The sequence below is a fragment of the Beta vulgaris genome, chromosome 3, assembly GCF_026745355.1.
Source record: "Beta vulgaris subsp. vulgaris cultivar EL10 chromosome 3, EL10.2, whole genome shotgun sequence".
Classification (NCBI taxonomy): domain Eukaryota; kingdom Viridiplantae; phylum Streptophyta; class Magnoliopsida; order Caryophyllales; family Amaranthaceae; genus Beta; species Beta vulgaris.
In genome coordinates this window covers 51,375,584-51,394,467 of record NC_079204.1, presented here as the reverse complement: position 1 = coordinate 51,394,467, position 18,884 = coordinate 51,375,584, and the positions used below count along the sequence as shown (strand labels likewise).

General features: G+C 36.3%; 2 protein-coding genes across 3 annotated transcripts; one reads left to right on the top strand and one right to left on the bottom strand.

Annotated features, from left to right (window-relative positions):
- Window positions 1–578: 578 nt before the first annotated feature.
- Window positions 579–4,395, bottom strand: LOC104889386 (hypothetical protein). Of its 2 annotated transcripts, none has more exons than XM_010674590.3 (3): window positions 4,143–4,395; window positions 1,541–1,872; window positions 579–1,041 (listed from the first exon to the last, which is right to left on the bottom strand). In XM_010674590.3, the coding sequence occupies exons 1-3, from the start codon at window positions 4,266–4,268 to the stop codon at window positions 876–878; spliced, it is 624 nt and encodes a 207-aa protein (XP_010672892.1). In that variant the 5' UTR covers window positions 4,269–4,395; the 3' UTR covers window positions 579–875. The 2 variants fall into 2 exon arrangements, with proteins under 2 accessions (XP_010672892.1, XP_048497588.1); XM_048641631.2 differs by lacking the exon at window positions 4,143–4,395 and adding an exon at window positions 2,444–2,750.
- A 2,959-nt stretch (window positions 4,396–7,354) lies between these two features.
- On the top strand, window positions 7,355–17,726 carry LOC104889385 (nuclear pore complex protein NUP93A). The gene is made up of 15 exons (XM_010674589.3): window positions 7,355–7,640; window positions 7,774–7,865; window positions 8,615–8,681; window positions 8,942–9,001; window positions 9,310–9,399; window positions 10,436–10,705; window positions 12,253–12,348; window positions 12,449–12,583; window positions 12,856–12,909; window positions 12,990–13,073; window positions 13,490–13,576; window positions 13,646–14,545; window positions 15,000–15,181; window positions 16,683–16,974; window positions 17,254–17,726. Exons 1-15 carry the CDS (start codon window positions 7,539–7,541, stop codon window positions 17,329–17,331), a joined length of 2,589 nt encoding a protein of 862 aa, XP_010672891.1. The 5' UTR covers window positions 7,355–7,538; the 3' UTR covers window positions 17,332–17,726.
- The last annotated feature ends 1,158 nt before the right edge of the window (window positions 17,727–18,884 follow it).

The following is an 18,884-nucleotide window of genomic DNA, read 5'->3' as shown; positions in this document are numbered from 1 at the left end:
AATATGTTTTTAACATGTCATTTTAATCTGAAAGTTTAGTTGGTCTTGTAAGAGACTACCTACTTTTAGTTTGCCCAATCCTAATATTAAGAAGAGAACATGCCACCTTTTTAAATGTAGTGACTAGTTTAATCTATTTAGGGATCAGTTTAATCTATTTCATGACCATTTTAATCTATTGAGTAATGGTATTCTCTAACCCGTTCAGTGACTAGTTTAATCCGTTCGATAAGACTACCGAGTTATATTTTGAAATTGTCTATTTTAGTTTGAGAATCAAGAAAACAAAGAGGGAGAAGAAAAGGAATACTAGAATAGTATTACGTTAGAGTAAAATGGAATGAACTTGTTAGAAAAATTCAATATTGGATTCGTCTAATTTTATGTTGAAAATAAACCCTCTATTTTGATAATTTGTGCTTAAAGTTAGTACCTTTTGATATCCCAACCTTTTTTGAACAAATTTATAGCTTCTTAGAATCTTGAAAAATATTTCATACCATTCACTCTCTCACAATAATTTTAATCATAAAACCGCCAGCCTTTGTCGGGCTGTGGCGACTAGAAGGTCTACAATGTGCCAATTCAAAAAGATCATGTGAACTACTTCCATTAAAATGGGCATAATGATGTGTTCATTATGCATGAAATCAGCATACTTGTAATTGAACATTTCTTAGAAGTTCCAGTTGCAGTGATGCTTCATATATTATAAACAGGTTACAGGCCAGAACAGCTAAGTGATGCCACCTTCACAAAAACGGATGACTAGTCCAATATTTAACAAGGTCGACGGCTTGTTCCATCTGTGAAACTTTCATGCTAGAGCTATCGATTCATAGGTCAGACTAAAACTCAAGTTCCTCGAGTACGCTTCATTCACCTCGAGACACCATTCCTTGAAGATTCTGCAGCCAATTGACATACTGATTTTCCTCCTTTTTGTGCATGTGTACAACAAGGAAGTTCATCAGGCTCTCTCCAACCCCCTTGGTCTCCAAATAGTCTCTGAATGCATCTTGGAGAAGAGGGTCAACTTCACTGTTGAGTGGAACCAGATACGATTATCAAAATGTTAATCAACATAAAATCAGGACAATTTCAACATACTTCTTTAAGAAAAGGGTCCAGTTCACTGTAACAAGGATAGTTCGCTCTACATGAGTAATGATCGCATGGTTTCAGAGAAGAAGATTCTAAGATTAAATCAAGGGCATGAATTGCAATTGAATAAGATTCAACTAGAATAAGATTCAACTGACTGCAACCAGAATAGACAATTCTAACAGTGGAAACAATAAAAATCAAGCAAGATGACCATTCCATTGGGAAATTTTCAACAATCAATGGTAACCCCCCACCCCCTTCCTGAAGGTCAGAAAGTAAAGAATCCAAAAGATGCAAGGAGTGGAATCTTTTAAGCGAGCTGATAGCAAACTAAACAACAACTAGCATACAATCCACAGAAATCTCTTATGAGGACTTTTTCCCCCTACGAACAAGTCGTGCTTGTTGATCCTAATGAGAACAACAGATTTACCTGTATAAGGGGGCCTTGTAATATCTAGGACCTGTGGAGTTTGTTGATCTGAGATAACTTGCAGAAGAGATGTTGAACTCAGGGCCATTATAACTTCTATTGGCGACTTTACAGTCAAACTGTAAGAGAGAACTTAAACCAGGCTTTTTTATGCACACCTTCATATTAACCACCCTTGGGTATGTTCCATTTCTTATGTATTCTACTGGTCCAAGTAAAGCTGATACAGCAACTTCCTCACCAGTATCACACTTCTTTCGCAGTACTATATCCTGAGAATTTGGTGCATCCCATTCCAATGTGAAGTCTCCAGGGGAACCAGCTTCATTATTCTGCACCAACAATATGATACAATTTTAACATTCAAGCATAGCATTAGAAAAGGCAATTTGAGAAATCATTCAGTTAGCCGAATAATAGCCTCTTCTTATGGTTTGTATATAAAGTATGTTGCATACGATCCTTTGCAAAGCATGTCAAATAGATGCCAAAGGAAATTCAAACTGAAAGCAGCATATGGACAAGGGAAGCAAAATTCTACTTCATGCAGCAGATGCAGAGATTAAACAGCTTATTTTTAGCAACCCAAGCCGCAAACCAATTACTTCACCATTTCTTCTTGCACAAGTTAGCAACCCAAGGAACAAAGCATTAGGAGAATAATTCTACACTATCTTACTCGAACTCGTGTATATGTCAAAATGAAAGACTCAGCTACTTTATGAAAAAATCATAACCCTGGTTTTGACCCAAAATGATTTGTCAAAGTGTTCATACCCATGTCAACAGGATTCAACACAACACGATTTTTTGAGATAGAATGAAAAGGTCCCAATAACATAAATTCCACGAAATATGCCCCTGCACACTCAATCTCTCAAATAGATATACACGAGATTATACCGTTCCTTTACTTCCCTTCCTCTCTTCTGTGGAAGAGACATACATCACATACTTCCTTTGTTCTTTACTAGTCCTTACATTTTCCCTTTTCCATTATATATCTACTTTTCTCTCACAAATTACCCTTTTCCACATGATATTAGGGACCACATGTCTCTATCTATTCCATTGCCTTAATATGTGTGCCAAAGGGGTATGTATTGATATTCTAATTCAATACACATGAGCAAGTATAATTCACATTGTCCAGTAAAACTCCAACTCTGTAACAATGAGCTAATTGTAAGTTCTATTGACTATCAATCTAAAAATAATATCAAACAATAATAGAATATCAAATAATAAAGCAGGAAATAACACACCAGAAATTTTACGTGGAAACCCAAGAACTGGGAGAAAAACCACGAATCTGCACTAGGAATCGATGAATATTCAAGAAAGATTACAAAAGCACTCAAGAACTCTCTCTACAGCTTTTTCTCCCTCAAATATGTGTTTAGAGATGATTAATTTTATAATCATAATTAGGGCTTCTATTTATACCCACATTAAATGAAACAAAAAACCGGAAAACTCGTCCTCTCGGTTCGACGACCTGCGGGCGCAGGGTCAAAACCCGCGGGCGGACATAAATCGATGGAGAACGCTGCAGGACATCCTGCGGGCGCGGGATTTCGCGCGCGGGCGAACAGCAGCACTGCAGTGCTTCCTCCCGCAGACGTGCGGTCGCAGGCCCTCAAGCGCGGGTGAGTGCGGGCACCCCTGGAGCATCCCTCGAGCCACCCCTACTTCAATTCCTTCACCGTTTTTACTTCGACGCAACCTTTCTCCACACCCATACACCTCTATGAGCTTCATATACTACCATATACCCAACACTAATTAGACTGTGCCTTCCAAACCCGTGGTTATAGATTGGGGGTTCAGATGAGCAAAACACAAATAAGGAGCACCAATCAAGACTTAACCAAATAATAGTAGTTGCTCTAATCCAGTATGTTCAAGCATAAACACAAATCAAGAAACAGAAGATAGTAACTTCTTAATATATGTTTGGCTACAACTTAGGAATAAGGCATTGCTTCTGAAATTCAAAATGCAAATTGTCCTACACATCATAAAAATCCTATGTATTGGTGTATTCAGCAAATTGTCCATAAATTGTTTGGTTATATGCACAAAAATCAGACTTCCCAAGAAATTGTAATTCCCACTAAGTTTCACTAAACTAAGGGGTTAGTAGTTACTAGTTACCCAATCCACCACGTTTTTGTCAACCAAACAACTTCCGAGTTTTTGTGTCCAAAGTTTACTAATGAATCAACAAGACCCCTGAGTTGGTTGTTGTTGCACCCATATAATATGACCACTCATTCACTCAATGATATCATTTTCCCAAGAAATTCGTAGAGCTTCAAACTTTTTAACCTCCAACCTAATTCCAACTACATTTTCGTAAAAAAGATCGCAATAATTCGCATAAATGTATCTAATTGCAGCACATCAATAATACTCCTACAATACTACATTTTAATTCACTTCACGAATTTCCCATAAACAGGCGATAAAATGTGGGTTAGAATAAACTAAAGTTTACAGATTCAAATGACAATGCTTCAAACACATGATTATATTAGAAAAGGGTTTTCAAGAAAGAAAAAAAATGAAGGGAAGAGAGAGAAGGGGGAAATTACAGTACTTGAAAGCAGGGAGAGGAGAGTTCATGAGTGATCTCAGACTGCAAGACTTTGAGTAATTCGTGACCTTTGGCTTTGATTGCTTCCCGTTTATTGAGAATCGCTTGTAATGCTCGAGCCTTCCGCATTTCTTTTCTTCTTCCTCCGATTACAGCTCAATTTGTCGACGCCTTGGACGCGTAGTTTTGCTTTCCCTTCGCAGCCTTTGGTAAAAGCCGATACGACACGAATTGAATGTACAAAATAACAGGTTAGTGTCAAGGGTTTTCAACTGAGGGCTTCTAGTAGGAGTGCTCATAAAAAAAACCGAAACCGAAATATCGTATCGAAATACCGAAAAATCAGTTAAAATGGGTGGTAAACGTAATGATAAATAAATGTTTTAACGGTATGGTTACTAAACCGATAAAATTAACGGTTAAAGCGGTTATGATTTTTGAGTTAACAATTAACCGAAATACCGAAAATATATTTCTTCTCTATATATTTATTGTGAAACATTTTCAAACAATTATATTAATTCTAATATTTGTTACTAAGTTACAATAGTTAGAGAAAGTATATGATTATTTGAAAACTTTAGTATTAATATAAATACAATAATTAGGAAATTGAGTGAATTCTTAGTGTTAGTTATGTTTTCCAATAAATTTATTATCCACTTTATAATACATTTTATATTAGAGTATATATTATATAAAATATGTGCACAAAAGATAAAAAATATATATGTACATTTAAGTAAAACATAATAGTACAATTTAAATAACAGTTAATGGTTAACCGAAAAATCGTACGAAAAAACGGTTAACCAATTATGCAGTAACCGGTCTAAACGTTTACGGTTTGCAAAAATAGCGAACCAAAATGTTGTTTCGGGATGGTTAACCATCCATCAACATCCCTAGCTTTTATTGTGTATCTGGGTGTATAATGATATAGTACTTCAAATGCTTATTTAAAACTCTTTTATTGCTAATTATGAACATTTAGAGATTTTAGATCAGCAATTATTGAATAATAGCTTTTGGGTGTACCTTATTCACGGTGTACGTGTATGACAAAATTTGTATTTTTGACATCTTTAATATAGGTTAACACGGCACAAAATAACACATATTTTAAATGGATTGAATTGATGTTGATGTTTTAAGCATGAAGATGACATGCTTGAATTTCGTATAAAACAACTGATGAACAAATTTAGGATTTTAACATAAAAGCATCTTGGGTGTAACATAACTCACACATGCCAAATTTTTACCTCCACCTTTTTACTTCTCCTTCCTCTTCTAACAACCATAATTGAACATAACTCATTTTGCTAATATAAATAAAATAGATGTTATGAAGTAATATATTATTGAACTGGTGCATGTCAATGCCGACAACGTATATTTTAAAATATCAATTTTTCATAATTTTATAGAATGTAGGCAATATAGGCAAATATTGCATTAAAGTCGTGCATAGACACGAGGGGAGGATTTATGTTATTCACAAATTCTTACATGCAATGTGGGACATCATCAATTGATTATTATGACATATTTACATATGACTAATAAGTTATCCACATATAACATTATTAGTAATTCCATTTTAATAATAAGTATGAAGATATATTTAATCCTAAAGGGGTATATGAAGTAAACCCACACAACAAGATAACTAATCGCTTGATAATTAATTAATCTCAAGTAATACCAACAGTAAAACATCCATGACCTGATATCATAAATCAACCATAAATAATGAAATAAGTAACATTTAAGAAGTGTTTGGGTTTGTGAAGTTCAAGTATTGGGTATAATGTGGGAGTACATAAAACCCACACCAAGTGTTTTAGTTAGTAAAGTTATGATTTTTAAATCCACACATCAAACCTGTGAAGTATGGGTATTAGTATCCTTGTTGAAGCAAAAACGCAAACAAGCAATTGGCACCACGTCACATTATGTCAAAAGTGTATTAGGGGTATGCCCCTTGGGGTTAACGGTCCTTATATGTAAGGAACGTAAGAGCAATGTAAATGAACATAATTATAAATCAATAATTGTTATTACAAAATCTTGCGCCCGTGTGTTACTTATGCCAACATCCTCATGTCCACAAAAGCACCATATACTAGCAACTCAAAGAGTAGATGAAGGGAAGAAATAGAATATATAAAAAAAAGAAAACATCCTTTTCATTACCAATGTGGAACAAGGTGTAAAACAAGGCTTTTAGAAGCTTTTTATCTAACAAGGCAAAAGTGAATATGTGCTTCACAGGCTGTAACACTAACTAAGAAAAAATATCAAACATTATTAACAAAAATCACCGTACATGGGTGTGCTATTAGTCACAATTCAAAATATCTAACCATAAGAATTCAATATATGTGTTAAACTCAAGAAAAATTGGAGAAAACGGCTAGATTATATTGATAATCACCACAATATACTTGCCTAAAACTCCTAAGAGATATACATGCCAAATATATACAATATATATCACAAATAACCAACTTATCACAAATAACCAACTGACTTCTGTTACTCCTCCTCAAGTTGGAGCATGTAAATCACGAATGCCCAACTTGCTTAACAAAAACACAAATTGTTGTCGTCCAAGAGCCTTCGTAAGAATATCGGCCAATTGATGAGTCGTCTGAACATATGAAGTAGAAACATTACCTTTCAACAACTCATCCCGAACAAAATGTTAGTCTACCTCAATATGTTTCGTACTATCATGAAACACCGGATTTTTGGCAATGTGTAAAGCTGACTAACTATCACAAAACAGTTGCATGGGCTTCGAATGACCAACCCCAAGAGAAAACAACAACACTTTCAACCATCATTTCAACTCACAAGTAGTAGCAGCCATAGAACGATATTCAACCTCAGCCGAAGAACGGGATACAGTAGGTTGTTTCTTAGTCTTCCAAGAAAAAGGCGAGCGACCCATGAAAAACGTTGATAATTAGAGAGTATCAAAAGAAAAAGATCTACCATATTCTTAAGTATACCACAAGTATGATCTATCCAATGTTATTATTTTGCTTATTTGAAACTATTATCTTAGCTCCCATTCTTTCGAATTGACATAAATTAAACTGAACTGAAATACAGAAAGTACATGAATTTAACAGATCTAAACTGAAAATAAGTCCAAAAGAAAAGAGCCTGGTTCATTCTAATCCCTCAAATACAAGTAAACGGCTATGTAGCGACTAGCGAGTGTAGAAACAACACCATTTTTTTTCCCCAAAGCGCTCCTTTTACCACTTTTCAAAACCCCAAAACCCCGAAATATTCGCATTGGCGCATTGCTAGTTTTTCTACTCCTCCATCCCACTACCAGTCTGCTCGCACTACAAAGAAACGAAGAAAGAGAGAGAGATAAAAATGGCGAACGATGCAGACATGAGTGGTTGGACTGACCTTCTTCATTCCTCCACGAAGCTTCTCGAACAAGCCGCTCCTTCTGCTCAGTTTCCTCCTCTTCAGGTCCTCTTTCTCTCTCCTCCAATTTCAACTGTTTTTGTTAAAACTCATTTCGCATTTCTCAATTTCAATGAATTTTTCAGATTGAGATTTCAATTTTGTTGTTTTTCTTTTCTTCAATTTTGATTCATATTAGAGGAATTTGGATCAATTGGAAGCTTTGTCGAAGAAACTCAAGGCTAAAACCCTAAGAAGTGAAGCTCCTTCTCAGTCTATCGCTGCTACAAGGTTCTTTTTATGGTTTCTTTCTTCGTTATTATTATAATTCGTTTTACTATTTGTTGAATTTGTGGCAAGATTGTTTCTGCATTGTAATTTGTTATTGCTAGTACTTGATTAGAAGTATACTTCATATTAGACGAACTAGCTGTATTCTGTGTAGTGTCTGCCTAATACTGTTTGGTGTTGTTTGATGACTCTTCGGATTGAAGGTGAGGGAACTAACTACTAAGTACTGATTTGGATTGAGGTGATAAATTGACGCGAAATATGAACATTTTATGATTACATCAGTTATCACAGGTTGAAATAGGATATGGGGTTAGAAATTGTTTCATTGCCACATTTTATAGAGTTTCCTTGTTTAGAAGGTGAAGTTTAATTACCAGCAACTTTTTGAGAGTTATAATAACGGTAGTTGGGGGGAGGGGGTAAGAAGGATTTTGAATTGTTTGGATGGCTGGTGTGAGGATAATCCGATAATGTAATTAAAAAAAAGGATTTTGGAACTCTCTTTACCAGGTATTGGATCCCATATAAGGGTTGAGATTGATCGGTCTTGAGGATTAGAGAATATCGGAAAGATATCTGGGTAAGGGTTAGAACTTAAAACTCTTTAATGCTTCCTCCTTTAGTAATCTCCTAAACTAAGAGAAAGACAATATGCTGCCTCATTTTTATCCTTTTTTTATCTTTTCATCCTTATGCTTACCGGCTACCACTGTGGAGCGTGGACCTTATTTGCTGCCTGTCAACAGGTTGTTGGCTCGTGAGGGAATCAACGCAGAGCAACTTGCAAGGGATTTAAAGTCATTCGAATTAAAGGTAATTGCTATCTGAATTGTTTCTAATGTATGTGGATTTAATCCTAGCTGCTCAGCTTTTCTAATAGGCATAGTTTGTTGATATAGTATGTCCTGCTTTTCCGTAATTATTTCTTTGATTGCTTGCAAAGTGAGCTAGCTGTATTTGTCACAAAATTCTGAAAGTTTCACTGTATTCTTACAATACCTAAGTTTCTTTCCCTTGTTGTATGGAACAACTTTGACTCAGTTTTTTTTTTTTTTTCGTATATAATGTTGAAGACCACCTATGAGGATGTTTTCCCAGCTGAAGCAACTTCTGTTGAGGAGTATCTCCAACAGGTACTTTCTTGTTTAACGTTAATGCTGTTGTTGCTTATGAACATTTTCCTATCTGCTTATTAGCTGAAGCCATACTCCAAGAGAATTCCAGATAGGTTTGTGTGTCATTCTGTTCAATTTTTAAAACTGATAATAAGTTTGCAATCCAATAAAATATGGATTTTGTTCTACAGCTCATTCATGTTAAAAAACTTACATCATCTGTTTCAATTATTCAGCTTTGGTGCAGTTCTGTATATTTCTTGAGTTATTGGGATGGGTATTTGGTTGTTGCTTGTATCGATTTTTTTTTTTCATTTTGCCTGCAGGTGCATGAGATGGCAATGCTGTCAGCCATCCAGGAAGCTCAGAAGGATAATCTGAGAAATTTTAATGACTATATGATGAAGGTTTTGGAGGTTAGTGTACCAAGCTGATTGCTCTGCCTTGTGCTTTATCGTTATTAACGAGTCTTTTGTTGCACGTGCGCCTCATTGTAGTTCAGCTATGTTACTCATACTCCGATACTCGTGTCATATGTCCAAGTGTCAGACTTGGTCTCTTTCTGTTCTTTTTTTCGTCATCTAGTCCAGAATGATTTTGCAAGAGTCCATAGTCCATACTCATGTCACCTTGAGGTAAGATGAAGAGTCATGGTAACATAGTTGTTCAATTTTAGTACCATGCTTTTGGTGTCATAGCGTCCCAGTGAACAAGCTAAATTTAAGTGGAGAAGAACATTAAGGTTGACTCTATAGTCTCATCTTCTGAAGATTATTTTTTGCAAACTTGTGTTCAGAATCCCTTCGTATTTTCTTCTTGTTCTACTCGTTCTTATTCCCTTTTTAACCTCAGTGAAGGAAGAGCTTATTTTTGTAGTGAGATAAAGGTTTAGAGACAAGCACAAGAGAGCTTTTTATTACCTGATTTCATCCCAGTGGTCATTAGTTTACCGAGTGGTGAGAATTGAAGATAGATTTCCTGCTGAGAATTGAGATCCCTTGTACATTCTTCTAATGTTAGAGAGGTGGATAGAAAATGGCTATTTATAAGCCTGTCTTACACTCTTACTCCCCTATTGTGGACTTGTTTTTTTAGTTTTTTTAACTGAAGCATCGTTTTGATTGCAAGTGGTTGAACTCTCCTCCTCCCTCATAAACATGACCTAGCCCCTTTCTATATTTGCCTAATTTGACATAGTGGTGTGGTTTCCTCTACAGGCATATATAGTTTTCATTTTCAATATATATTGTAATTCTCCTGTTTCTTTGTTCATGGGCCATTATGGCCTTTTAGAGTCTGATTCAAATTATTGATTGTACATTTGTACTTCCTATGCTTTTACGATTTGTTTTTCCTTTTACAAGAATCAAAGCAGTATGTGCTTCACTGCTACAAGAGCAAAAAAAGTTTTCTACTTATTGTTATCTGGACATTATGGTTGGTTTTCTACAGGATGATTGGCAAAAGGAAAAAAGGGATTTTCTTCAAGGCTTGAGTCGTATTTCAACATTACCACGTTCAAATACCGGCGAAGCAACTGGTGCAATTACTTATCCGGGTCAAATAGTATCAGTGGCTTCCACTCATCAATCCCTTAATGGTCCCTCCAGTATGGAGATTGTCCCTCATGCTAATAAGTCTATCGAGGAGAAAAAATCATCAGTTTATGCTGAGGTTGTGAGGAGTCTCAACAGTGCTAGGGAGCGTGCTTTATCATTTAAAGTAAGACTAGCACTAAAAAGTGCATAATTTACTGCATGTTGTTTATGTCTATACCTATGTCTATCTAAAACTTTTTATCTATGTTTATATATGTTTAGCTCTTTTGATAGTGCATAATTACCTCCTGATAATTTACTGGGTAAAGCCTAGAAAGATTTTTAGAAAAGCTGGTAGGATTTGGTGTCAGACATCTTTGAGAAATAGAATGAAACAGCCTTGAGTTTACCTTATTTTGGACTTGGGCTGAGCCTATAAAATATATGATGACAAATAGGAGACATTCTTGTTCCAATCACTTCTTGTTAGGCTGTTACTCATCTGTTTCTGGTTTAATTAGCCTTCTCTCTATCTTTATTTAATAAAGTATTTACTTTCCCATAGCTTATGAAGACACTTTCCTTTAGTTTGTAGTTGGGCAAATTGACCTAAGGAGACTTTTTCCTTGCTCTATGTCTGGTTTTTTCAATTAAGTTCACACTTTGAATTGGTTGTTCCTTGAAACTAACCCTTAATGGTTTCTAAGAAAACCTCTCCACATCGGTTCAATTCTCAAATAAACTTTTTTATGTCTCGAATATTTGACCTTTTTACATTCAATTAATTAGGTCAACTTGAGTCTATATGTGTGATTCTATGGATTAAATCTGTGTTAAGATTTCGAATCTGAAGAAGTCTAGTTCATGTTGGCAATCCAGATTCTCGAACTTACTTCATCCGTCCAGAATACGCTTCCAATTACTTTATGAGGTTGCCTTATTCATTTTAATTTTAGTGAAGTTAATGTCTCGAGTACTTTTTACCTTTATATATCTTTTTGGTGAGAGTTACAAGAAGAATACTATGTTATGTACAAGTTTGGAAATTAATGAATTGCTACTCTTGTCAATGGGCAATCTTAAGTTAGTATGCGAAAGTCAATTAGCTGATTAGGTATTTTAGAGTAGAGGAAGTAATAAAAAATGGAACCAAAATGTAAAATGGTACGACGACACTACATGAACCGGATTCGAAAATTGTGTGACAATGTCCAGGTTTTTTAAGTCTTTGATAATTTGAGCTAGGGTGGCTAACATTAAATTTGGTGTTTTTTTCACAAGGTGTTATTAAAAATCTGATTCAAATCCAATATATTTATTTGCTATCTTTCCTGACTCTTGTTACTAGTTCATATTTCTTCCGTTTACTTGCAACATGGAGGGGAGGCACAATTTTCAAGGAGAGGAGAGACATAGAGAGAATTAAAAGGACCCATGTGATGAAGGGAGAGATAGAGTGAACTCAATGCCAAATAAATTAGTATGGCAATTATTTTGAAAGTGCCATAAAAGGGAAGTGTTGCAATAACAAGTAAACGGAGGAAGTACTAAATATATGACCTCCTAATAATTCGGTTAATTTGATGTTGACCATCATCATAAAGATTCTTAGTGTGACTCTTTTGAATGCCTCATGCTGAATGGTCTCAACACTCTTTGTTTGCAAGGAGTATGCTATATTCTCAGAGCATTGCTTTAACTTCTGGTTCTTTTGCCTTTACTTTTGCAAAGCCTGCTGCAGCATTCAAGGCTGCTTTTGAAAGTCTGGGTCTTGAGGCATCTGGGGGGAGATCAGTCGGCATGCAGAAGATATGGCACCTTGTGCAGGTTAGTTGCAAGATCAGATGGTTCATCTTCCTGACTAAACTATAACTTGCAACTTTATCAATCTTTCTTGCTCTTATCATGATGAATTGGGCACGTGCAGGCATTGGTGGGTGAGGATCTGAACGTTCAGCAAAATGTTTCAAAGAAAATGCTATTGGTTAGTGGTGCAAGGCGGCATCTGGAGTGGGGACATTCAAAGCATGTGATCGAAACAATACAAAATCATCCTGTACAGGTTACTACCTAACAGTGGCTTTTTCTGAGAAGTGTTTCTCAAAAATAATGCTTGTGCAGTATGCTCTCCTGTTACTACTTTCTGCTTGCAGTAGTTATGGGCCTTATGGCCACTTCTTATTCTCAATTTGTTAGAAAAATGAAATTGTCAAACCTTTGCTTGTGTTTGCAGTTTCCCCCTCCACTTTTCATCTTGTAGTTAACACATCAATGCTTGCATCTTATATCTGACATGGGTATTATTGCATTACACTACTTGGTTCCTGTGACCAGGCTGCACTAGGGGGCTCAGTCGGTAATCTACAAAGAATACGTGCCTTTCTTCGGGTTAGTTTGAGTTTCTATACAGTTTTGCAGAATTCTTTGTGTATATTGCGGGATTATGATCAACTGCTTGCTCTTTGCAGATCCGCTTACGAGATCATGGTGTTCTAGATTTTGATGCAGTTGACGCCAGGAGGCAACCTCCTTTAGATACAACTTGGCAACAGGTCCTGGATTTTCTGTTAACATGTGCACTATTTTTCTTTTTTATCCTTACCTTCAACACTATCCTTCTTGGTTTCATTATCATTCAAACAATATGCATCAGTGAAGTAATCAGGAGGATGATTGTGTTGCTTCAAAATTTGCATCGCTACAATCTCTTTTAATCAATGTATTAGCAAAATTTACATATTGTTTGAAACCTGTTAGCATTGTTCGAAACCTGTTAGCATTGTTTGAAACCTGTTAGCATGCAAGAATTTATTGTGGTTTAAGTTCTGAAATTTGTTTCTGCACTGGGTTTCTGTTTCATAATTAGCATACCATCTCATCCAGTTGATGTCGTAGAACTGTAGAAGACTGGTTTTGTGTCTAACTGTTGCCTGTAAAGTATGCTAAATTCTCCTCGTGATCATTTCAGATTTATTTCTGCTTGAGAAGTGGGTATTACGATGAAGCGAAGAGTGTAGCTCAGTCATCTCGTGTTTCTCTTCAATTTGCTCCTCAGGTATCACTTGTTCATCTTCTGTACTCTGTAGCTTAAAGGTGGTATGTTCCATAACATCTTTTCTGGCAGCTTTCAGAATGGATAGCTACTGGAGGTGTGGTATCTGCAAACACAGCTGCTGCTGCTTCTGAAGAATGTGAAAAAATGTTTAGGATGGGTGATCGTGGGGCTCGAGCAGTGTATGACAGAAAGAAATTGCTACTTTATGCTATGATTTCTGGATCACGCAGGCAGGTTGATCGCCTGCTTAGAGAGTTGCCAAATCTTTTTAATACCATAGAGGACTTTCTTTGGTTCCAGTTGTGTGCCATACATGAGAGTTCTCATGCTGTCTCTTCCTCTGTACTGAATGAGGGATCTGTGCCTTACACCTTGGAGGATTTGCAAACATATCTCAACAAGTTTGAGCCATCGTATTACACTAAGAGTGGGAAGGACCCTCTTATGTATCCATATGTTTTGCTTTTAAGTGTGCAGTTGTTACCATCTGTCATCTACTTGTCAAAGGAAATGGGTGAAGGGTTTAACATCGATGCAGTCCACATAGCAATTACATGTGCAGATTATGGGGTCTTCTCAGAAGGTGTTGCTGCACGACAGAAGCCGGGGTTGATGGATGCTTTTGCTGAAGTATCTAGCATGATTAGGCAGTATGGTTCTGCATACGTAAGAGTTGGGAATCTTCCTGTGGCATTGGAATATTACGCACAAGCAGCTGCTGCAGTTGGAGGTGGCCAGTTGTCATGGGTAGGAAGAGTTAGTTTAGATCAGCAAAGGCAGAGGAGCTTGATGCTGAAGCAGCTTCTTACAGAGTTGTTGTTACGTGATAATGGAATTCATCTCTTACTTGGACCTAGAGGGGCTGGAGAGGAAGCTGAACTGAGACGGTTTTTTACTGATGCTTCTGCAAGGCAGCAGTTTCTACTTGAAGCAGCTCGGCAGTGTCAGGAAACTGGTTTATATGACAAAGTAATATTTAAAAGCTTTGAATCTTCATTGCTGCTTTTTATCTAGTCACTTGTGTTTGCAAACCTTCCGTTTTTGATTCATGGCCATGACAAACTATAGATGTTGCTAGCTGATTAGTATTCCTTTGCCTAGAAATGTAGTCAGATATGCTATTTTCAAATGTCTTAAAATGTGGTCACCCTCCTAAAGTAGCAATAGCATCATTTTGTTTCCAGAAGTTCCCTGCTTGGACTTAATGGTGGGGAGTGTGAAACGATCTGAGTTATTATTATAAAGGATCTTTCAGTAAAGTCATGTTAATTTTCTAATTATTAGGTGTTTGATACAATGTTACCCGTATTGTTGGTGGAGAAAGTGTATTCATGTATCTTCTGTTCCCCTGCTTATAAATATATAACCAGTCTTTTTACGTTTTGTATTTTATTTATGATGTCCATTCTATTTCGACTTTCAGTCCATAGAAATTCAGAAGAGAGTTGGTGCATTTGGAATGGCTTTGGATACAATTAACAAGTGCCTATCTGAGGCAATATGCTCACTGTCGCGTGGTAAACTGGATGGTGATAGTCGTACAGCTGCACTCATCCATTCTGGAAATGAGATCTTAGAGATGTGCAAATATTATCCTGAAATCAGGTATGTCTTTTTAATTTTGTCCATGCAAATAATTTTAAAAAAATTATTGGGTGCATTCTTATCTCATTATAGATTCACCTGATTAATACTCCAAAAAGCTTATGTAATGCCAAATACTGGCTAGACTTGAGCAGGACTAGAATATTAAGAATCTATTTTCCCCTTATGTACTCAGCAGATTCCTGTTTCTATTACTTTTTTGTTAGGAGCACTTTGGTTTATGTCTTGTGCAGCGTGTGCAGCCAGGGCACTCATACACATGCATGCATGCATGCATTCATACACAACAATCTATATAGTTCACATACTTTGGTAATATCTAATAATTTGCAGCATTAGCAGCAAGTTAACAGACTGCTTGAGAATTACTCTCTCTGGTTTTTATTAGTTTACCTACTTCTTTGGGCATAGAGTTTTATGAGAAATAGGTATGTGGGTCACAAAAGGAGAGAGAAAGTATTAACTTATTGGCATAGTATATCGAAGGAAATGTAGTGGGCCAAGAAAAGTGGAGTGAGAAGGTAAAGATAATAAGGATTTTTTGTCCCAAATTACCTTGAACTTTTAAGTTTTTGTGACAAACTACCTTATAAAAAATTTGTTGTCCCAAACTACCTAACTTTTACCATTTTATTGTTGACAGCTACCTTATGCCGGTTTTCGGCGTTGACTTTTTTTTTTCTAGTTCAAAATTGTGAGAGAAAATCAAATTATCCTTGTGGAAATTGCTTGAGATTCGAGGAGACTGAGAGGAGGATCGAGAGAGTGACTGTTTCAATTTTAGTTTAAGTATTAGAAGAGAAAATTAATGGTGGATTGGTGGTAAAAGTGTCGACATAGATACGAGAGAGAGAGAGTACATAGGGAAATGGGGAAAATAGGGTGGGGGAATATGAAAAAGTGTTTGAAGAGGTCAAGTGATATTATGTGACATTAAAAAAACTGGAAAAAAAAAGTCTTAACGCCGGAAACCAGCATTATGTAGTTGTCAACAACAAAATGGTAAAAGTAAGGTAGTTTGGGACAACAAATTTTTTATAAGATAGTTTCTCACAAAAACTTGAAAGTTAAATATAGTCTAAGACCAAAAATCCAGATAACAATAAACAATTGGCGGGACCATTCCAAAAATAGAAAAAAAGAAGTGGGTAAAAAATTGATGAGGGACAACCCAAAAAAGAAAGTGGATAAACTAATAAAAACCAGATGGCGTATTGCATCAATTTAAGTTTACCCGAGCTCTTCTTCTCATCCCATATACTAGCTTTCATCCAGCACCATTTCATTTACTGGTTGAATTTATCGCCACTCTCCAACAAGATCCAATCATTTCTACTGCTTAATTTGCATTACATAATGCATTTTTGGTTGTCTTAGTTCTCGCAAACCTTTATATTGCTGATAGTAGTGAGTCCTCTTTGCCTTGTAGATTTTCTATTGTAAGAGCCGTAATGGTTCGACTTTGTGCTAACATGTAGCTTATTTTAAATGATCCGTGCAGTGTAAAAGATAGGGAGCATGTTATAGAACAAGAAACTGTCTTAAGGCAGCTTGAGGCAATACTGTTCATTCACGAGCAGGCACGACAGGACCACCATTTGGATGCATTACGAGAGATCGCAAAGCTTCCTTTCCTGCCATTGGATCCACGTGCACAAGGGTTGACCATGGACTCTTTCCAGAATCTATCCCCCTACGTCCAGGCTTGTGTCCCTGACCTTTTAAGAGTTGCCTTTAGTTGCTTGGATAATGTGACAGATACCGATGGATCTCTTCGTGCCTTAAGAACAAAGGTATATAAAGGCGCTGTTCTCTGTTTCTTCCCTGATCATACATTTTTTCCTAAGCTATTGATTTTGTCATCACATGAAAGTTTGACATCCAGTTATTGCTTAAAAACATGCTTAGCAATTAGCACGTTTAGTATCATATTATCTGATTCCCATGTCATGGATATGGGGGATCTAGAGAAGTGGGACTGGTATATGATTGGGTTACAGAATAGTTTGCTTCCACAGTAATAGGTAGATAGGATGCGATAGTTTGTCTGATGTGAAAATTTTCATTCGCAGATTGCAAATTTCCTGGCGAGCAATCTGCATCAAAATTGGCCTCGTGATTTGTATGAGAAGGTCGCTAGAAGTTTTTGAAGTAAAGCATAGGGGAAAAGCTGGCAGCTTGGACAGTGTTTTCAAGCTTACTTTCAGTCAGGTTTTGGGCACCAAGCGCTCGCCATTCCTCTTGCACATTTTGTACAAATATGAAGCAAGAATTTCTTTTTCTTCTCTTTTGCCCTTTTGTTTTGGTTTTCTCAACCACCCTGTATGCAAATATTTATAGAGTATTTCTTGGCACAGCAAAAATCAGGGGGCTTGGGGTGTTTGTTTTAGGTTATCTTGTTGTCCTGCCATCAAAATTTGTACCTGTGGACAGCTTGAAAGTATTAGAGGCCACTATCATACTACTTTAGTGATATTTTTCGGCTATGATCACCGATAATAGAAATTGTTAGCGCGGTAGAGCAAATGAATAGTCTTTTTAACCAGCTCTCTTATGCTTGCTACATAGCACTGTCTTTCACTTTAATGGATGCCATTATAGATTATCTTGAGAGGCTACTTTCTTTGCACTACTGAGGTTTCTGTGGTGCTAAATGGAAGGCTGCTTGCTTGATTAGCTTGATACCAAACAAAAAGTACAACTTACATCGTGATTGTATATTTAACGTGTGCGATTGCATATTAAGAAACTGCTATTGTTTATGTGCATTATGAAAAATAAAAAATTTCAAAAAGAATAGATCAACAAAGGAGTATGGTAAATTGTAGACTTGATATTCAATCAGTCTAACTAGGAGTGATCATAGGCCAGTAGGGGGTAAAAAAAAAAGAGTCCCATTTTGGGACAAAAGCTTTATAGTCATATATTTTTGGATGGGCTAAGTGGGTTTTTCGTACTATTTTGATTTTAGTAAAAAATTAGCCTAATTTTCAGATTATGGTTGTCCATGACCCGTCTTTTTTGTTCAAAAATCAGGTCAGGCTGTGTTGGAATTGACAAGCAATATTTCTTGCCAAACCTGCTAGTTTTTAAATCGGTATGTACTATTGAGTTGGTGTGTATATATTGTTTTCGTGTTTCTAAACAACTAAGGTTCCTCAAATATCAAATTCATAATTTAATATAGAGTTCGTATTCTCGTCGGACCACTTCACTTGAGTTTCAGGTAGTCTTCATTTTTTTTCAGGTAGTCTTCATTTTTTTCCAGTTAGTCTTAATTTTTTTTCAGTTAGTCCATTATTTCTTTCAGTTGGTCCATTATTTCTTTCAGTTGGTCCATTATTTCTTTCTGTTGGTCCATTTTTTGTTTCAGTTGGTCCATTATTTGTTTCAGTTGGTATACATATTACGAAACAAAGTCCAACTGAAACAAAAAAAGTCCAGCTGAAACAAAACAAAGTCCAACTGAAAATGGAAAATAGGAAAAGAATGAATACTGAAATTAAGAATTTCATGAAGAAAACCTCATACCCAATTTCACCATTAAACAATCCGACGCTTCAAACTGCAAACTCAACGGCCGGAATCTTCGCTGGAAGTTGGAAATATTGTCGTAAGTGTCGAAATCTTTGACATGATAGTGTTGATCTTGTTCGTCGGGAAATTCGGTGAACGTGACGATGAAAGTCTCGCCATGAAGTAA

Bases quoted from the DNA above. Each gene is read 5' to 3' on its own strand.
- LOC104889386 (XM_010674590.3), bottom strand. From the start codon at position 4,268: ATGCGGAAGGCTCGAGCATTACAAGCGATTCTCAATAAACGGGAAGCA. The intron at 1,873-4,142 runs GTACTGTAATTT...TTGTTGGTGCAG, and splicing joins TCTCCTCTCCCTGCTTTCAA to AATAATGAAGCTGGTTCCCC. The intron at 1,042-1,540 runs GTAAATCTGTTG...TCCACTCAACAG, and splicing joins TACAAGGCCCCCTTATACAG to TGAAGTTGACCCTCTTCTCC.
- LOC104889385 (XM_010674589.3), top strand. From the start codon at position 7,539: ATGGCGAACGATGCAGACATGAGTGGTTGGACTGACCTTCTTCATTCC. The intron at 9,400-10,435 runs GTTAGTGTACCA...GGTTTTCTACAG, and splicing joins ATATGATGAAGGTTTTGGAG to GATGATTGGCAAAAGGAAAA. The intron at 13,577-13,645 runs GTATCACTTGTT...CTTTTCTGGCAG, and splicing joins CTCTTCAATTTGCTCCTCAG to CTTTCAGAATGGATAGCTAC.